The 17,601-nt window shown below is 39.5% G+C and overlaps 1 protein-coding gene across 1 annotated transcript in view; it reads left to right on the top strand.

The window, feature by feature from the left end:
* Nucleotides 1-17,601, top strand: part of DDX10 (DEAD-box helicase 10) — a 339,719-nt gene that overhangs the window by 182,617 nt on the left and 139,501 nt on the right. Inside the window, exon 14 of the mRNA XM_026653416.2 lies at nt 14,698-14,811. Within this exon, the coding sequence (XP_026509201.1) occupies nt 14,698-14,811 (114 nt within the window). The remainder of the gene's footprint in view (nt 1-14,697; nt 14,812-17,601) is intronic.

Genomic DNA, 17,601 nt, shown 5'->3' on the forward strand with positions numbered 1-17,601 from the left:
AAACTGATGCACAAGAAGAAAGAATGTCTAGAAAATACAGTAAAATAGAAAAAGCTGAGAGGTCTTTGTTTCCTTTTTGTAAAAAAAAAAAAAAAAAGTCTTTTTGTTCAGTTCACTAAATGATAGATAAGATCTGCCATGGAGTCTGATTATGATATCATTCTCAATGTTTTTCATTTACTTTACTCTGTTACTTCAAAATATTCAGTCTGGCCGCTGAGAGAGAGAGAGAGAGAGAGTGTGAGTGAATAATTCTGGTGCTTCTGGAGACTGGAAAATTAGAAACCGTAACAAATTGCAGAATAATGGTGAACCTTAAAGACTCTTTTTTTAATAAGACAAGGCAGCTTTTCCATCCCTTTTCAACTTATGTTTTCTTGTACCCCTTACGCATTTTAGAAGATAATGAAAGATCAGGGATGGAAGATCTTGGTCCACTTGTAAAATGTTAAGAAATGAAATCAACATTATCATTGCTTAGGATTTTGTAACATGACCCACTATTCCCCCAAAAAAACACAAATCAGACTTTCTCTCCAGATTGTTCCAGCTGCACGATTCCTGATGGAAGAGGCCTTTATTGAAAGTGACAGATTAAAAATTGGATTCCAACGGCAAGATTTGATTGGCTGTGTAATTTGGTTAAAGCACATAGGAAATATTTGTGCCTTCATTTCTATTTTGTCTTGTTTGGGTGGAAATCATTGAGAGTAGAACCATAATGACACTCTTCTCTTGCTTAGTAAAATGGAAGCTGTGGAATAGGGACAATGGAATAATCTTGGGCTAAACCATTTTTGCCTGAGGTGTGGTAGAAATAGTCTCATGCTTGGATAATGTGTGGCTGTTTGACTTCTTCATATATGTTTTAATGATTACATGTTTAATGAAACATTACCCTGTGGTGATACAGTATTATGAATGGGGAAATTAATGTCTTTAAAAATCAGTTTACTCTAATCTGGGGCTGCAGTCAGTAGTATTAATCATAATTGTACAGTTGTTATATATCACATCACTTCAGGGCAGAGTTAAGGTTGTTTAAGTGACCCAGACTGTGCATTTCCATACCTTTGCATGTATGAATTTCAAGTTTAACCTTCTAGTGTAACCTATTTTTAGGTTTGATTTCCTGGGTTTATAATACTTGTTTTTGAAATAATTACAACATCCCTGTAATGTGTTATCGTAAGTTATTCACTTTCAATGACATCTCCACATTGACTTAGTTTTTGACTGGAAATTTGTAATATAGTTTGCTACTCAGAACTCTACCTTAAGAAAATTCTTTAGGAAGTCATGCTCCTGCCTGCTAGTGGCTTGGGGCATCAGAAGGGATGTCAGTGCTGCTAATACTGACAGCTCATGGAGCTTCTTTTTTTAGCTTAAATGATAGACTGCAGTTGAATCTAAGGTTCCTCGCTTCAGTGCCCAGCAGGGACACTGATCTTGAAGTGTAACAGATGTTGTTATCAGGACTGTAAGTTACAGTCTGCAAAAAATTCATCTGGTGACTTCATCCACATTAACTCTTTTAATGACAGATTTAAAAATATGCTTGCTTAGTCCTTGTTGATTTTACCCTATTAGAGACATTTCGGTCATACTAGTTTTCATAAATACTTTCTGGTAAGATAACATACATTGAATTTGCTGATACATGAGAATTGTTTATTTGTATAAGTGACTTAATACTATAATATTTATACTGTGGTTACATAAATTTGTGGTAATTCCAGGTTAAACATTTGGTTGCTTCCAGACACTATGGATTGCAACTTTCACTGAGAAGACCTTGAAAATTATTCCTGTATCCCGGCGGATTAATGGAAATGTGTATTTAAAAAAAAAAAAAGCTGTGGGAAATGCATTGTACAGTGCTTTTTTCTTTCGAGACAGCTGCAGCTTTTAAATCAGAGTAGCAACATTAATATTCTTTTCTATATTAATGTGCAGAAATTCAAAAGCCATAAAGGGTTTGTCTACACTGCAAATAGCCAGCTGACTTGGGCTCAAGGGCCTGTTTAATTGCAGTGTAGATGTTCAGGCCTGGGCTGTAGAACCCTGTGAGGTGGGAGGGTCCCAGAGCTTGGGCCCAAGCCTGAATGTCTACACTGCAATTAAACAGCCTCCTAGCCCAGACCCTGCGAGCTTGAGTCAGCTGGCATGGGCCAGCTGTGGTTGTCTAATTAAAGTGTAGACACACCCCAAGTGAATTTCGGGGGGGAGGGGCGGGAATCTTTTCACCTCTGGAAGTTAGAGTTTTTTTCCAACCCGGTCCACTCAGAACTTTTTATTTTTTGGACTCCACTTGTATGATAGGTTGGCAAATCAGCACCTTCCTTCCCTGTTCTCTTATGATGTGCCCTGGCACAGTTCCCACCATCTTTTTTTCCTGTCCACATTCTCTTTCCCTTTCACCCCACATATTTTTTTCTGACAGTGTTCCACTTACCCTTACCTTCTACTCAGATTTCTGTGCTTTCTAATCCCCTGTCCCTGCTTTCTGGAAGACTGTAAGCTGGCCGGGTGGGGAGACTAAGGGTGCTTTTGAAGCTGATTTAAATACCATGGGAGCAGAGAAAAGCTTGGAATGCTTCCTGAACCTGCTCCTCCTATGAGCCAGCTTTACTAGGGGGCACTTCAAGAGAGTACAAGTGTTTGTCTCTCTCTGAGGGGTTGGAGCAAATGCGGTTGTATCTTAGAGCTTGGCTGTAGACAATGGATCGTGTGATGTGGTCTGGATGCTGTGGATGACCACATCACATGATCCATTGTCTACAGCCAAGCTCTAAGGCTTGGTCTACACTAACCCCCCAAATCGAACTAAGGTACGCAACTTCAGCTACGTGAATAACGTAGCTGAAGTTCGAAGTACCTTAGTTCGAACTTACCTCGGTCCAGACGCAGCAGGCAGGCTCCCCCGTCGACTCTGCGGTACTCCTCTCGCCGAGCAGGAGTACCGCAGTCGACGGCGAGCACTTCCGGGTTCGACTTATCGCGTCCAGACAAGACGTGATAAGTCGAATCCAGAAGTTTGATTGCCAGCCGCCGAACTAGCGGCTGGGTATAGACGTACCCTAAGATACAACCGCATTTGCTCCAATCCCTCAGACAGAGACAAACACCTACAAGATCTCTATCAAGCGTTCTTAAAACTACAATACCCACCTGCTGAAGTGAAGAAACAGATTGACAGAGCCAGAAGAGTACCCAGAAGTCACCTACTACAGGACAGGCCCAACAAAGAAAGTAACAGAACGCCACTAGTGGTTACCTTCAGCCCCCAACTAAAACCTCTCCAGCACATCATCAAGGATCTACAACCGATCCTGAAGGATGATCCCTCACTCTCTCAGATCTTGAAAGACAGGCCAGTCCTCGCTTACAGACAGCCCCCCCAACCTGAAGCAAATACTCACCAGCAACTACACACCAAAAACATTAACCCAGGAACCTATCCTTGCAACAAAGCCCGTTGCTAACTCTGTCCACATATCTATTCAAGGTACAGCATCATAGGACCTAACCACATCAGCCATACCATCAGGGGCTTGTTCACCTGCACATCTACCAATCTGATATATGCCATCATGTGCCAGCAATGCCCCTTTGCCATGTACATTGGCCAAACTGGACAGTCTCTACACAAAAGAATAAATGGACACAAATCAGTCGTCAAGAATTATAACATTCAAAAACCAGTCAGAGAACACTTCAACCTCCCTGGACACTCAATTACAGACCTAAAAGTCACAGTTCTTCAACAAAAAAACTTCAAAAACAGACTCCAACAAGAAACTGCAGAACTGGAATTAATTTGCAAACTGGACACCATCAGATTAGGCCTGAATAAAGACTGGGAGTGGATGGGTCATTACACAAACTAAAAACTATTTCCCCATGCTAATTTTTTCCCCTACTGTTACTCAAACCGTCTTGTCAACTGTTTGAAATGGGCCATCCTGATTATCATTACAAAAGTTTTTTTTCTCCTGCTGATAATAGCCCACCTTAATTGATTAGTCTAGTTGATTAGTTGGTATGGCAACCCCCATTTTTTCATGTTCTCTGTGTGTGTGTGTATTTTCTACTGCATGCATCTGATGAAGTGGGTTTTAGCCCATGAAAGCTTATGCCCAAATAAATTTGTTAGTCTCTAAGGTGCCACAAGTACTCCTCGTTCCTTTTGCTGATACAGACTAACACAGCTACCACTCTGAAACCTGTCACATATGCATGATAAATTCAACAGCTAGTAGTATTTACTTTCTGCAGAAAATTATATTCAAAATTTAAATGTTGTAAACAATCACAAACATTTTGTGATGCCTACGAAAAAAGGAAATAAGACTACCATATTTTTGCATAGGTCATTGAACAGCTTGTCAGATAAAAACTTTTAGCCTTACTTACCTCAGCTGGATTTGAACCTGTGTATTGAGAGAGATCATATAATATTTCTTTTCTCATCCATCCGGTGGCTCCTCTTTCTGCCTCTCTCCGCTAATATATGCTAAGTATAAAGAAAAAAATGCTCTTTTTGAAATAATCAAGATGAATGCAACTCATCTGCATTTAACCAAAATATTTCATGAAACAGTGGAGCCAAGTTCATAGAATAAACCTGTTACAAAAAATTCCTTTCACTTAACTAGAACTTGCAGCTAACAGGCCATATTGTTAAATGGAAAAGACACCAAGTGTGTTATGAGTTAAAATGCTGAAATCTTCATCTTTTGAGTTTGGTTCTTATCAGCCCAACCTAGCTTAATTCCATCTGTTTTACTGACATTAATACCCTGTGTATTAAATTAAGTAATGAGCCCTAACCAGACTTCTGCATCCAAACACTCTTAAACTTTAAGGAAAGTTGGTTTCAGGCTTTAACTCTCTGGCCCATCACTACTTGAAGAAAACACCCTTCCCTCAAATAAACAAAAAACCCAGTCAAAGCAAGTAGTTACTACAACAGAATTGTCTCCCAGTCCAGGGTTCTCCCATATACTGGTGTTTCCATGGATTTCTGTGTTCTAACAGGTAATCTAAATCTAGGGAATAATTCGGTCAACTGCTGATCTCTAGCTCTTTGCATACCAAGTGATTGTCAATATTTAGTATAGACCCAGAAGTAATGAAAAGCTGTTACCTCTCAGAAGTTTCATGTACAGTATTAGGTGATGGTGATTGTTGTAATCTTTTAGAAAGGTACATGAAATATATTGTTTCTTCTTATAAGAATAAGTTTCTTTATAGTGAAACATTGGTCGCTCTCAGATCTAGCCTTTTTATAATAGATTTGAAAACAAAATAAGCAATGCACATATTGACTAGTTTGGTTGCAAGTAAGTTCCTTAGGATTTATATATACTTGGTGTAGAATTATTGAAATACCCTTGTTTGTGCCATATCAGCATCTCTGTTGAAGTTTTCCACGATACTAGCTTAGAAAGGCAGTGTTTTCAAACTGAGCAATCATTTGCAAAATTCAGGATCATGTCAGCCTTAATATTTGACTGATGCTTTTCAAAGTTTGTACTGTAGCAAATAGAGAGGTACATGAACACTACTGTTTGTCTTTTGAATACAAAATCTGGCTGGATCCTCATCTTCACAAATGTTCACGTAAAGGCTAATCACTGCTGCATACCTTACGGAGCACTGATACCTACCAAGTTTCTAGGTTAGCACCTACAGATTTCAGATTCTTGTTTAAGTTGTTTTAAAAAGCACGTAACCTGAAAATGGAAATAAAGGCGGCATCTTAAATGAGGTGAGCACCATTTCAAAACAAAACAAATCTGGGGACTAAAGTTTGGAGCATTTTCCAAACCCTGCTTCCACTTCCTCTACAGAACATCTTCAGGCCATGCCTTATGTCAGACAGGGCAGAGTAGCCAGGAGAGGACCCTGGGACTATGGATACAGCTTGGTATTGGGACCAGATTTCCATTACCAAATGCGGCGGGGGGGGGGGGGGGGGTACAGAAAAGTTGAGATGTGCAGAAGTGGAGGCAAGACAGATGAGATATGATGGCTGCTGCAAGTGGCTCACCACCAGGCATCTGGTCTGCCTTTCACAGAGTCATCGGGAGAGGAGCAGAGAGTATTGGCTACCCCAGCTCTCCTTTGCTTGTACTCATAATGAGGTGTGGGGGATTGGGCTTTGAAGTCTGGTTGCATTGCTTCTCACTGTGAACTCTAGACAGAGATGTGAGGAGTAGGCAAGCTGCGTCTCACTGCTGTTTTTGTCTATGGGAATCGGTAGAAAAGGGGTGGGAACTCAGCCATATTCTTCTTTCTCCAGCACAGAATTAAGGGAGGAGGGAAATGGTTTGGCTCTCGCAGTTCCATGGAGACTGAGTGGGAATTAGACTGTTCCAGACTTGATGGAGAAGGCACAGCCAAGTGGCTGAAGGATATGGACTCTCAAATACCTCTGCTGGAAGTCTCTCCTGAGAGCCAGGACACCGTAATGTCGATTAGTTTAGTACTAACAATGTGTGGACGCTGTACAAGGCACAAAGATGAAGACACCCTGTCCTCCTTCCTGTGATTTGAAGACTTTCTTTGGAGAGACTGTGGCAGTTTCTAGGAGGTATATAGTTCTCACAACTCTTTCCAGCTTAGACAGAAGAGTTGAACTGCAGTGTGATATTCAGCATGGGGATATCTTAGCTCCCACTGGGTAGCATCTTGGAGAAATATAAAAACAAGTGTGTGAAATTGAATACCAAATCCATTTTAAGTTCTTCAGCAGCAGTTGCTGTTGAATGCTGGGTAAAAATAATATGAAATAATAATGTTATGTGGTTTCTGAAAAATGAGAGTTCATGACCTTTCTTCCCAGGAATATGGAGGAAAAATCCCAAGACTGTAGGAAAGCAATAACACATTTTATACCTAACATGACATAGAAGTGATTACTCCATCATGACAATTTAGCCCTGGCATTGGACAGCTGTTGTGGTGACGACACTATGCTCATTTTTACAGATTAACAGGCTGTAAACCTTGCCTTACCCAATGACTTGATATTAAGTGAGTTGGAACGAAAGATGAAAATTGATTTTTCAGCACCCACACCTGGCAGTTTAGCAGTCAAAACTCCAAATCTGAAGCAAAGGTACAGGAAGGGACTGTAGGTGGTCTTGACACTAAACTAATGAGGCCATATAAGTATGTATCCAAGAGATAAATTGGGAAGTGTTCATTAAGTCTGGTCTTGGCGCTCTAAGATTTTATTGAAATGTGAACAAGCAACTGGAATTTGTGTTTTGACCGTTAAACAGTAAAAAAAATACTGGTTCTCTCACTTCTACAGTATCCTCCATTGATAATCATATTGCTGTGGGAACGTCTGTGGCAGAGCCAATACAGAGCATCTGTAGTAATGTAGCCAAGGAGGTTCTACACAATCAGTAGTTATTGCAGTGGTGTTTTTTAAATGAATGTCTTTGGGATGTAACAATAGATGGTTTAAAATGAGTGGAAATTCTGAGATATCTTGCTTATAGAATATTTTCTCAATAAGAATTGTATTTTTAAGGGTGATTAAATTTGGTGTCTAAAAGCCTGGGGATATCTTTGTTCAGAAACCTCCGGGGGGAGGGATAGCTCAGTGGTTTGAGCATTGGCCTGCTAAACCCAGGGTTGTGAGTTCAATCCTTGAGGGGGCCACTTAGGGATCTGGGGCAAAATCCGTACTTGGTCCTGCTAGTGAAGGCAGGGGGCTGGACTTGATGACCTTTCAGGGTCCCTTCCAGTTCTATGAGATAGGTATATCTCCATATATTTTTTTGTCTGGGGTTTGGTGTAGAAAAAACATAAGAACGGCCATACTGGGTCAGACCAAAGGTCCATCTAGCCCAGTATCCTGTCTTTCAACAGTGGCCAATGCCAGGTGCCCCAGAGGGAATGACCAGAACAGGTAGTCATCAAGTGATTCATCCCCTGTCATCCATTACCAGCTTCTGGCAAACAGAGGCTAGGGACACCATCCCAGCCCATTTTGGCTAATAGCCATTGATGGACCTATCCTCCATGAATTTATCTAGTTTCTTTTTTGAACCCTGTTAGTCTTGGCCTTCACAACATCCTTTGGCAAAGAGTTCCATAGGTTGACTATGAATAGTGTGAAGAAATACTTCCTTTCGTTTGTTTTAAAGCTGCTGTTCATTAATTTCGTTTGGTGACCTCTAGTTCTTGTGTTATGAGAAGGAATAAATAACACTTCTTTATTTAATTTCTCCACAGCAGTCATAATTTTATAGACCTCTATCACATCCCCCCCCCCCTTAGTTGTCTCTTTTTCCAAGCTGAAAAGTCCCAATCTTATTAATCTGTCCTCATATGGAAGATGTTCCATACCTCTAATCATTTTTGTTGCCCCCTTTCTGAACCTTTTCCAATTCCAATATATCTTTCCAACAAATCTCTCAAAGTTAAGAACTAGATATTTTTCATGAGAAAACTAAAGACCTTGAATATCTACAGCATAGTTTAACTTCATGATTATATAATAGGATTCCTTAATTTCCTACTTTTTGTGCTTCTAAAAGCTAATTTTAATTCGAAACTATTTAATAATCCAGCAAAAACCATCTGGCATGTACATGTGTAAGAAAAAAGAGAAAATTTAGGCTGCCGATAAATCTAGTTCTGTAACTGTTTTCATTTTACAGAATTTTGATAAAGAAATTCCAATTTGAATCTACCTTCCAATACTTAGTAACTCTGTAGTATTTTAAAGATGCTAATTCTCGCCACACACCTGTAAGGTCATTTAACAATTACCCCCACCTCATACATGGGAAAACTGAGACTGGGAGGTTTTAGGGGCCTACATTTTCAAAGGTGCTGAGTACCTGCCCCTTTCTTTAAGGTAAATTGCAGTCTTAGGTACTAAGCACATCTGAAAATAGGATCTGGTTGTAATTTTGGCTGCCAAACTTGATGCACTTAATCCTGAAGATTTTCATATTAGTGACTTGAATTAGAACATAGTTGTTCCTAACTCATTCCATGGACCATGTTATGTCTTTAGCTTACTGAATAACAGTGTATCTTTTTTCATAAGAAGATGGTGCTTAGTTGCTTCCCATTTTCTTTTGTCGATATTATAAATCAGTTAGGAAAGATTTTTGCACATTTTTTTCTTTACTGTTTTTCCTTCATCTCATAATGTAATAACAATTTCAAAGCGTGTGCTCATACTCACTGCAGACATAGTCTGTTCTTGTTTGAAGGCTTATTGGTTTAGTTCACCCATGGGATCCCTTTACTACTTGATTTAATTTTTTTCTCTTGTCTTTCTGTGTTATTGGCTGACGTTACTTGGCTATGTTCTGATATGCAGTGTTTTCAGAGTTTATAGTAGAGGGTTTGCCCAGACCTAATTTTTAAGCCCAACCCAAGCCCCACTGACCTGAGCCAGAGAGGGTTGAGTGGTTTGCCTTGTGCCCTTCTCGCTGGACACCACCCTTTGCTGTACTATATGTGCTGCAGACTGAGGCACTGCAACTCCTTGGCATACACGCTCTGCAGCGTGCACAGGGCAGCGAGGTGGCAGTAGGAGCAGGGTGCATGGCCACTGCCGCCACTGCGATGACCCCCATAGGCAGTAGAGGGTCATCAGAGGCGACCTGACAGGAGCCCAAGAAGATTGCATTGTTTTCCGACCCAAACCCAAAACTTGTAGTTGGGTCCTGTAGTGTTGCAGGAAGTTCTAGTTTGTAGTACAGCAACTACTTAAACCTATTTACAATAATTGTAGAGATGCTGTAGCATTATTTCCTCTAAAGTTACATTTCCTTTCTTGTCTATAATGTGTTTTAATGAACATTTGACTCAATACTATCTGTTCTATTAAAAAGATACATAGAGAAACATGCAATTATATTATTGCAAATATAGCTTTGAATATGCTATCTTGACATATATAAATATGCACTTGTACTTAAAAATAAACATACCTAAGGGGTGGGAATGAACTTAATGGCTCAGCTCACTGGTAACGGATAAGCCTCTTGCTTGTGGGCTATCAGTTTGAAGCTAGAGAAATGGGAGTAATTACTCTTGGGGGAATTCCACACCAAAAAATTAAAAGTTCTGCGCACAATATTTTAAAATTCTGCAAAATTCTGCATATTTTATTTGTCAAAATAACACAATGTAATCACTCCAGTTTCAATTATTTTGGTAATTTTTTAAACATACTTGTTAGTAATATGTCTAACAATACAGACCCTCAAAAAAAAAATCAGGAATTTTTTTTTGACAAATAGATTTCTTACTAGGCATATTAATACAGAACTTTGAGTTATTCATTTAAACTACAATACAGAAACCTATTTCCTGCACCCCTCAGAAGGAGTGCAAAGGCTTGGGGGAGTCAGGGATAATGGAGGAGCAGAGGGAGAGGGAAGGAGCCTGGGAGTGAACATGTATGGTTGTTGGGTGTGGGTGGGAAAAATATGGAACAGTTTCTTTTGGGGAGGGGAGGAGGGATTGTTAGGTTGTTGGGGAGCCTCCCCTATGCAGACTCTGGCTGACCCCAAGCCTCTCCCATTCAGTCAGGCACCTCTGCCTACGTCTCCTTGAATCCCCCCATCCCATGTGGCCTTGGAGCCCCCTCCCATTCAGCCCTGGCTCAATGCTGTCACCCCACTAGCTCATGAGCCCTTCGGAGCACCAGTCTGTTCTCCCCCCACTAGCCCTTCAGAGCCCCAGTCTGTGACCCCTTAGCAGCTCTGTGTACCCCACTCTGCCTCCTAACCTGGCTCCATGGGCAGGCTGCTGTAATGAATGCAGTTGGCTGCTAGCTGTTACTGCTGGTCAGTCAGCTATTCTGGCGCCAAAGTGGGCTCTGGTGGGCGAAAAGCAGAACTACAGCACTTCTCGTGCAGAATGTATTTTCTGGGGGGGCAGGAATTGTGCACCAGACATGAATTCTGTGCATGGGCAGTGGTGCAGAATTCCCCTAGGAATAAATAATAATACTTATCAGAATATCTCAAAGCACTTTGCAAAGGAGGACAGGTTCATCCTCATTTTACAAATGGGAAAACCAAGGCACAGAGATGAAGTGACTTGCCCATGGTCACTCAGCACAGCAGTGGCAGAGTTAAGGCTAGAACCCTGGTCTTCTGAGTCTGTCCAGTGTTCTATCCGCTATAGATTGGCTATAGTTCAATTCCCACGCTACAGGTGGTATTAACTGGCACCATGCAGAGACTAAGGATTGAATTGGGCTATAGAGAGCTAGCTACCCTCTACCCCTGAAATGTTCTGTCTGCCTCACAGCATAATGATGAGCATGGTATAAGATTAAAAGTAGTGTGGGGGAAGCTCTTGCTTATCTGTTTTGTGGATAAATAGGATGTCAGTCTCTAGGGTTTGTTAATCTGGCATCTTTCACTAGGACTGCATTTACCCCCATAAAGTTACAAGAGTTACTTATGGAAACCATGCCAGATTTTCCAACTCTGCACGGTATAAGAAATGTAGCCTTCTTTTTTTTTTTTCTTAGCATACCTCTGTAGGACTCTCAATACTGCATACCATACAAATGTACCCTCACTTCTTATAGTCTGTCGGGCAAATGAAAAAAGGATTGCACGACCATGCATGCTGAAAAGACCCATTGGAAGCTATGTTCTAGCAGTGAGGCTTGTGCTAATGGGCTAGAGAAAACATTTTTTCCCCTGATCTAAGCAATCAAGAGCTAAAACACACCTCACAGATTCAAAAATTTAATTTTACAAAATCAAATAACTGATGCATCTATTCTGAAATATGTTTAGTTACATAGTGAAATAAATGTAAAAATAATTCGCAAATAAAAGTAACAGTTAATATGGAAAGCAGAAAAATAGTAAAAATACTATGTAAAATGTTAAAGTAAAAATAGTATTTTAGGGAAATTTGTGTCTTAGCAGCTTGAAGTAGATACATCTTTAAGTAGCTCATCCAGAGAATTCGTATTGTTGTATTGCTTATGTGGGTTTTTTTGCTGCATCAAGAAAATCTGGATAAAGTAGGAAATCTTCTGCAGCAAATCAACACTTTAATGCTTTTCAGGTTAGTTTAACAAAAATACAGTGGCTAACTTTGTGGCTTTGATTGTTAGTGTGAATTACAAATTCAGAAGTGCTTTTGTGTTTGCTTATAAGTGCCACAAACCAGAAGAGAAGAGGATGGTGATTTCTGCCTACTGACAGAATACAGAACAGCAAAGTACCCCTGAGGGATAACTAGGAGAGAGCCCAGAAACGCCCTATGTGGCAGGCACATTTGACAATCTGTGAGGACAAATCCTCTTGCTTCTCCAAATAGTCTTGTGGTGGAATGTAAATAGGCTGCTACTTGAGATCCAGCCTATGGCTTCCCCTTTAAGATAAAGATAAATAGAATTACAGGGGTGCTAGAACAATTTGTATAGTGTGGGTGCTGAGAGCCATTGAACCAAACTGTAAACGCTATGTATGATGGAAATCACTTCAAGCCAGGGGGTGCGAGAGCACCCCCAGCATCCCTAGTTTCAGCACCTATGTAGAATAATGCTTGAGCAGAGCTTCAAACACATTGCATTTGCAGGGCAAGTGATGAGATTGAGGGAAGGACACACTTTGCTAAGCTGTTAGGGAAAGGAGTATAAGGCCGGTTAGTAATCGTTAGATAACACAACAAAAGCAGGTGATAGCACAGCTTTTCAATACTTCTCTCATTAGAGAAGTGCCGCTGCAGTTACTAGTTGTCATAATAGATGTGGTTACCATCTGATAATATAGTACGTTAGCCTGTCATAAGCCATTTTTCCTCCACTTTTGCTAAGGTTGTCATTTTTTATTTTATGGTGCATTATTTTCAGTGCATTAGTGTACTGACCATGAGGAAGATTTACTTTCTCCAGTGAATTTTTGCATTTCTCTTTATATTTAATGTAGTACAGTAAGTGCAGTATATTACATAACTAAAAATTTCAGGTTCTCCTAACCATTATTTCCTTCAGATTTATGCGACCCCTTTTCTCACCCTTGTCAAATATTGATACCAGTTCGCAGACAATCCCTGTTGGGGTGAACAATGGTTTCGTTCACGATACTGGTTTTTCAGGGGTGATGAGTGATATGTATGTATACTTCCTAGTGAGTCTTTGTGATCCATTTTGCTATAAAATGCCTGCTCTGCTGGCAATTGTAGCTGACAATACCTGCTGGAAGAGTGTATTCTGTGTCACTTAGTACCTGAATAATATGTCTTCTGTATTTAAAAACACCCTCAAATTACTGAGGTCTGGACCTGACATCTTATGTGATTCTATAGCCATGTAATCCCTGCCAATGGATGGGAGCAGATTACCTGTGAAATCGAAACGACAATCTTAATAGTCAACATTAACTATTTCACTGTTGGTCATTTTTGCAGAAACATAGGATAATGTGCTTATTTCGTGGGCCCAAACCACTCCAGAACTGAAAGCCCCAGCTATTCCCTACCTGTTGGTCAAAACCTATGGCTTCCCTTTCTTCCAACAACTTTTGCAATGTAGTTGTTTTCTCAGTTCATAAATCTCAAGCACAACAAACAGAAAACATGAGTATAGCATAAAATAAATGGTCAGAGTTTGTGCTGACTGTATTGTTACTGTTTCTGGATAGCTCTGCTCATTCCATGGTAGTCATGGGAGAACATGTAGGGACGTGTGGATGGATTTTACTGTTTCTAACGTCCTAGTTATGATTTCACTGTTGCACTCGGAGTGCACGGTTATAGTTTCTGTTGCACTCGGAAAGCTCTCTGTTAAATGGGATGAATCTAACATGGAAGCTAGATGCTGCAGGTGTTGGAACTGCAAACATAAATGCTATTTAACACTAAATCTCCACACTCTTTCTCTCATCTGAACACTCCCATGCATATGTTCATCCACTTCTTACATACTGTGATTGGAGTGCAGGAGGGAAGGGTTGTGGAGCTAGAGAGTTCCTCGATAGCCACTTGTCACACATGATTGGGGGGAGCAGCACCATGAGCAGCATCCAGCACCATGGGGTCTATTCATCCCTTCAGGTACCTGAACTCCTGCAAAGTGCACACAAGCAGACCCGGGGTGAATGCTGCAGAAGTAGGTGGAGTTGAGTGTAACACCAAGGTCATGGTACCAGTCCATGTAAAGTGGTAGCTGTAGAAGCAGTAGTTGTTGTTTGCTGCTTTCCTGTCATGAGAGAGTAGTTACTCAGGCCCTCCGAGTCAGCCCAACCATTGTTTGGCTAGTCATGCTGCCGAGGGAAGCCAATGGCTTTAGCCAATGATATCTCAGTCTCTATCTAGAGTGTGCATTGGCTATTGCCATATATGGGCAGTGAGAAGGGAGTCTCTCTCACAGCACCAACAAGTGAATGTGACTTGGAGAGTCCAGGTTGTCTGGTGCCAATAGGATGTAAGTTATTTAGAACACTCTAAAGATATTTGTTTTTTATTATATGACCTGATTCAAGCAGTTGCATCTATGCAAAAGTACCTTAGCCTTGTTTATATTAGGCATCCTATTCTAAAACTCACCTATAGTGTGTATGTTTTGGCAAATAGCTTTTTACTTAATACCATAAACAGAAGTTAAAGTTTAAATCCTAGTGTATTCTTTTCTGATAAAAAGTAACCATGTTCTCTCCCATCTGCTTTTTTAAAATACAGAATACCTCAAATTCAAAATTGAAGAAGAAAGCAACTAAAACCAAAGAAGCCAAAAAAATATTGAAGAGGAAATTTAAAGTCAACACAAAAATTGTCTTTACTGAAGATGGGGAGGTAAGATGAGTTCAAAATATACTGCAGACACTGGTGGTAGCTGAATTTGTATTTTCTGTGAAAACAAATATACTTCAAACTGAGTCATACACAGGGCTTCTGATTTTAGGTTTTAACTGGGAAACACTAATAAAACACCCTCAATTAAAAAAAATTGTGTTTATCCAATAAACCACTGGAAAAAACATTGGAAATGGTTACTTGTTTCTGAGGACTTGTCTAGATGGAGCAGTAATGCTCACAACGGGTGTGAATTCTGAAGTACACTGACATGTTGTACATTAATTGGTGCATGGAGACCCTGCTGGTGTGCACTAAAGGTTCCCTAGTGTGTTTTAACATGGCGCTGTTTGAAACAGTACTACGTTAAAGCACACTAGGGTACATTACAAAGAGATTACTCCTTTTACAGCATATACTACTGTTGTGAGTAATGTGCGTAATATAATATAATACAGAGAGCCCCCAAAAAACCACATTTTTGGACATCCACATAAGTCAAATTGCTTTTAAAAAAAACAAAACAAAAAAACCCCCTGAAAATGAAATTAATAAACCTCAAAAACCCTAAACCCCTAGTTATTCAGTTTGGCCCAGATTTTCAAAAGTACTTTCTGCTCATAATTGGAGCTAGATTTGCAAAACAGCTGAGCTCCCATTTAAATCCAATTATACTGAGAACAATAGGAGCAGATGTATACTGAACACTTTTCATATAGTCCAATGTTTAAATGCGGGCTCTTGGACTCTTTTGGAAATCTGGCCTTCCCAACTGCAGAAGGGAAAGTCTCAGGTGTTTTTTAAGGAAGATCTGTCAAATCTAAATGCTATCACTTGAAAAAAGTTCTACCAATCCCTTGTATGGCAGTGGAATTAAAAGATGTGTCCCTATTTTTCTCTCAGATGTCCAGTATTTGTAGCTTTCATATGTCACCTGAGTAAAGAAGGTGCCAAGCTTATATACCAAATAGGGGGGAGATAGCTGTGCATTGAACTCTAGTAATTTAATTGGATATCCTAACACCATTTGGAAAAATGTATTGATTTGTATATAGATGTGAACTACTGTATATTGCTAGCCACTCCAGTACTGTTTCGTTGTAACTCGAACAAGCAAACCTCAGTGCTGCTTAAATATTAAATCTCTCTAACATGATTTCACAAACATCAGAAGTTTGCTTTGTTTTTCTGTTTTCTATGTTGAGATAAAAGGGAGCTTTGGCATTAGAGCAATTTCATCAGTTAATGGGATGTAAACTAAATATAGTGATCACTTTTAAAATTTCTCAGTTGCCTTTTGTAACTAAATAACATTCCCAAGGCATGCTGAGCACTGGGAATACTGTGGTAATGTTACGTAGTTATCAAAATTCGAAAGCTTTTAAGGATGGCCTCACTAATAGAAGGAGTCTGTTCAAAATGATAACTAATTTCAGACATGGAAAAATTCCCTCAGTAATTTTTAAAGTATATACTTCTCCAAGAAACACATTTAAACTAGGCCCTTTAGATAGCTATGGTACGTAATGGACAAAATGCCTGGTTAGTGGAGTTACACCAGTAGTAAATTAGGCTCAGTGCATTCACTTGGATTTCCAAGATACTGTAGTGAACCAAAAGAGCATGTGATTCCATCCATATACACATTTTAGTAGAGATAAATTGTGTGTGTTTGTAAGGGGTTTTCAAAGGGAAAATATGAAAATTGTTTAAATTAAGCTGAAATCTAAATGCCTTTTTAAATAATTTAATATGCTGCTATCTTTAATGCTGTTCTGGAACAAAAAGTGAACGCTGAGGGGGTGTAGTGTAATGTGTGTAGTAGCTGATAGAAATTCTCTGCTTTAATTTTTTAGCAAGTGCTTTAAAATATTTCTCTTGCATTCTGAATCATAGATGCTGGTCTGTCAGTTTGTATAATTAGGACAATGTATTAAGACTTGTTCATGAATTTATGTGAAGGATGATCATGACTGCAGCTGCACTGTGTACAGAATATGAAATAGAAATGCTATTCTTATAATAACTCTTAAGGAAGTCTCACAGGGGAAAGCTACTGGAAAAGATTAATCATGGCTTTAAAGATACAAGCCTTAATTTCCAGACATTTGTGCATGCAGTTACCACCATTGTGTGGTTAAAATGGGGTGTAATTGCATACACAAATGGTCAGTTGTACATTTAACTGGCCAATTCATATATATGCCTAACTGGACATACATTTTTAAAGATGCAGTTACACAAAGCTGACTTAAATTCTGGCCGATGAATTACAATTCTTTAGTAAGTCAGTTCATAATTCACAGAGGTAATTAGACCTGGTTGTGTGTTTAAAAACACAATCTTGGATACAAAACTTTGAGAAAGGGATTCATTTATTTTGAACTCCCAAACTGGTACTTGTAAGTATAGGAGGAACAAAGCATTCAAATTTAGCTGGTGGGCAGATAAGAGTTTCATGTGGTCCAGTGCAGTGAACCATAAAGCAGCGAGGACAGAGACTAAAAATGAGCACGGGGATTATAGTTTAAACAGCAGAACAACAGAGAACAGGTTTTGGAGTTATTTATAGAAATATAAACTTTGCATCTGTAGAAGTTATTCCAACATTCTGGTGGGCTCTAATGAAACCACACGCTGAAGTTTTACTGTGCTACTTAATATATTTCTCTTTAGTAAAATAAAACTCTTTTTAAGACGTGTTTTCTGAATATTTGTACACAAATGAACTCAATTTTACAACAGGGAATACATTGCAATTGGTTTTATTTGTGGTTATTAAGGACCAGG

The sequence above is a fragment of the Terrapene carolina genome, unplaced genomic scaffold (genome assembly GCF_002925995.2).
Source record: "Terrapene carolina triunguis isolate 2854851 unplaced genomic scaffold, T_m_triunguis-2.0 Scaffold138, whole genome shotgun sequence".
Classification (NCBI taxonomy): Eukaryota; Metazoa; Chordata; order Testudines; family Emydidae; genus Terrapene; species Terrapene triunguis.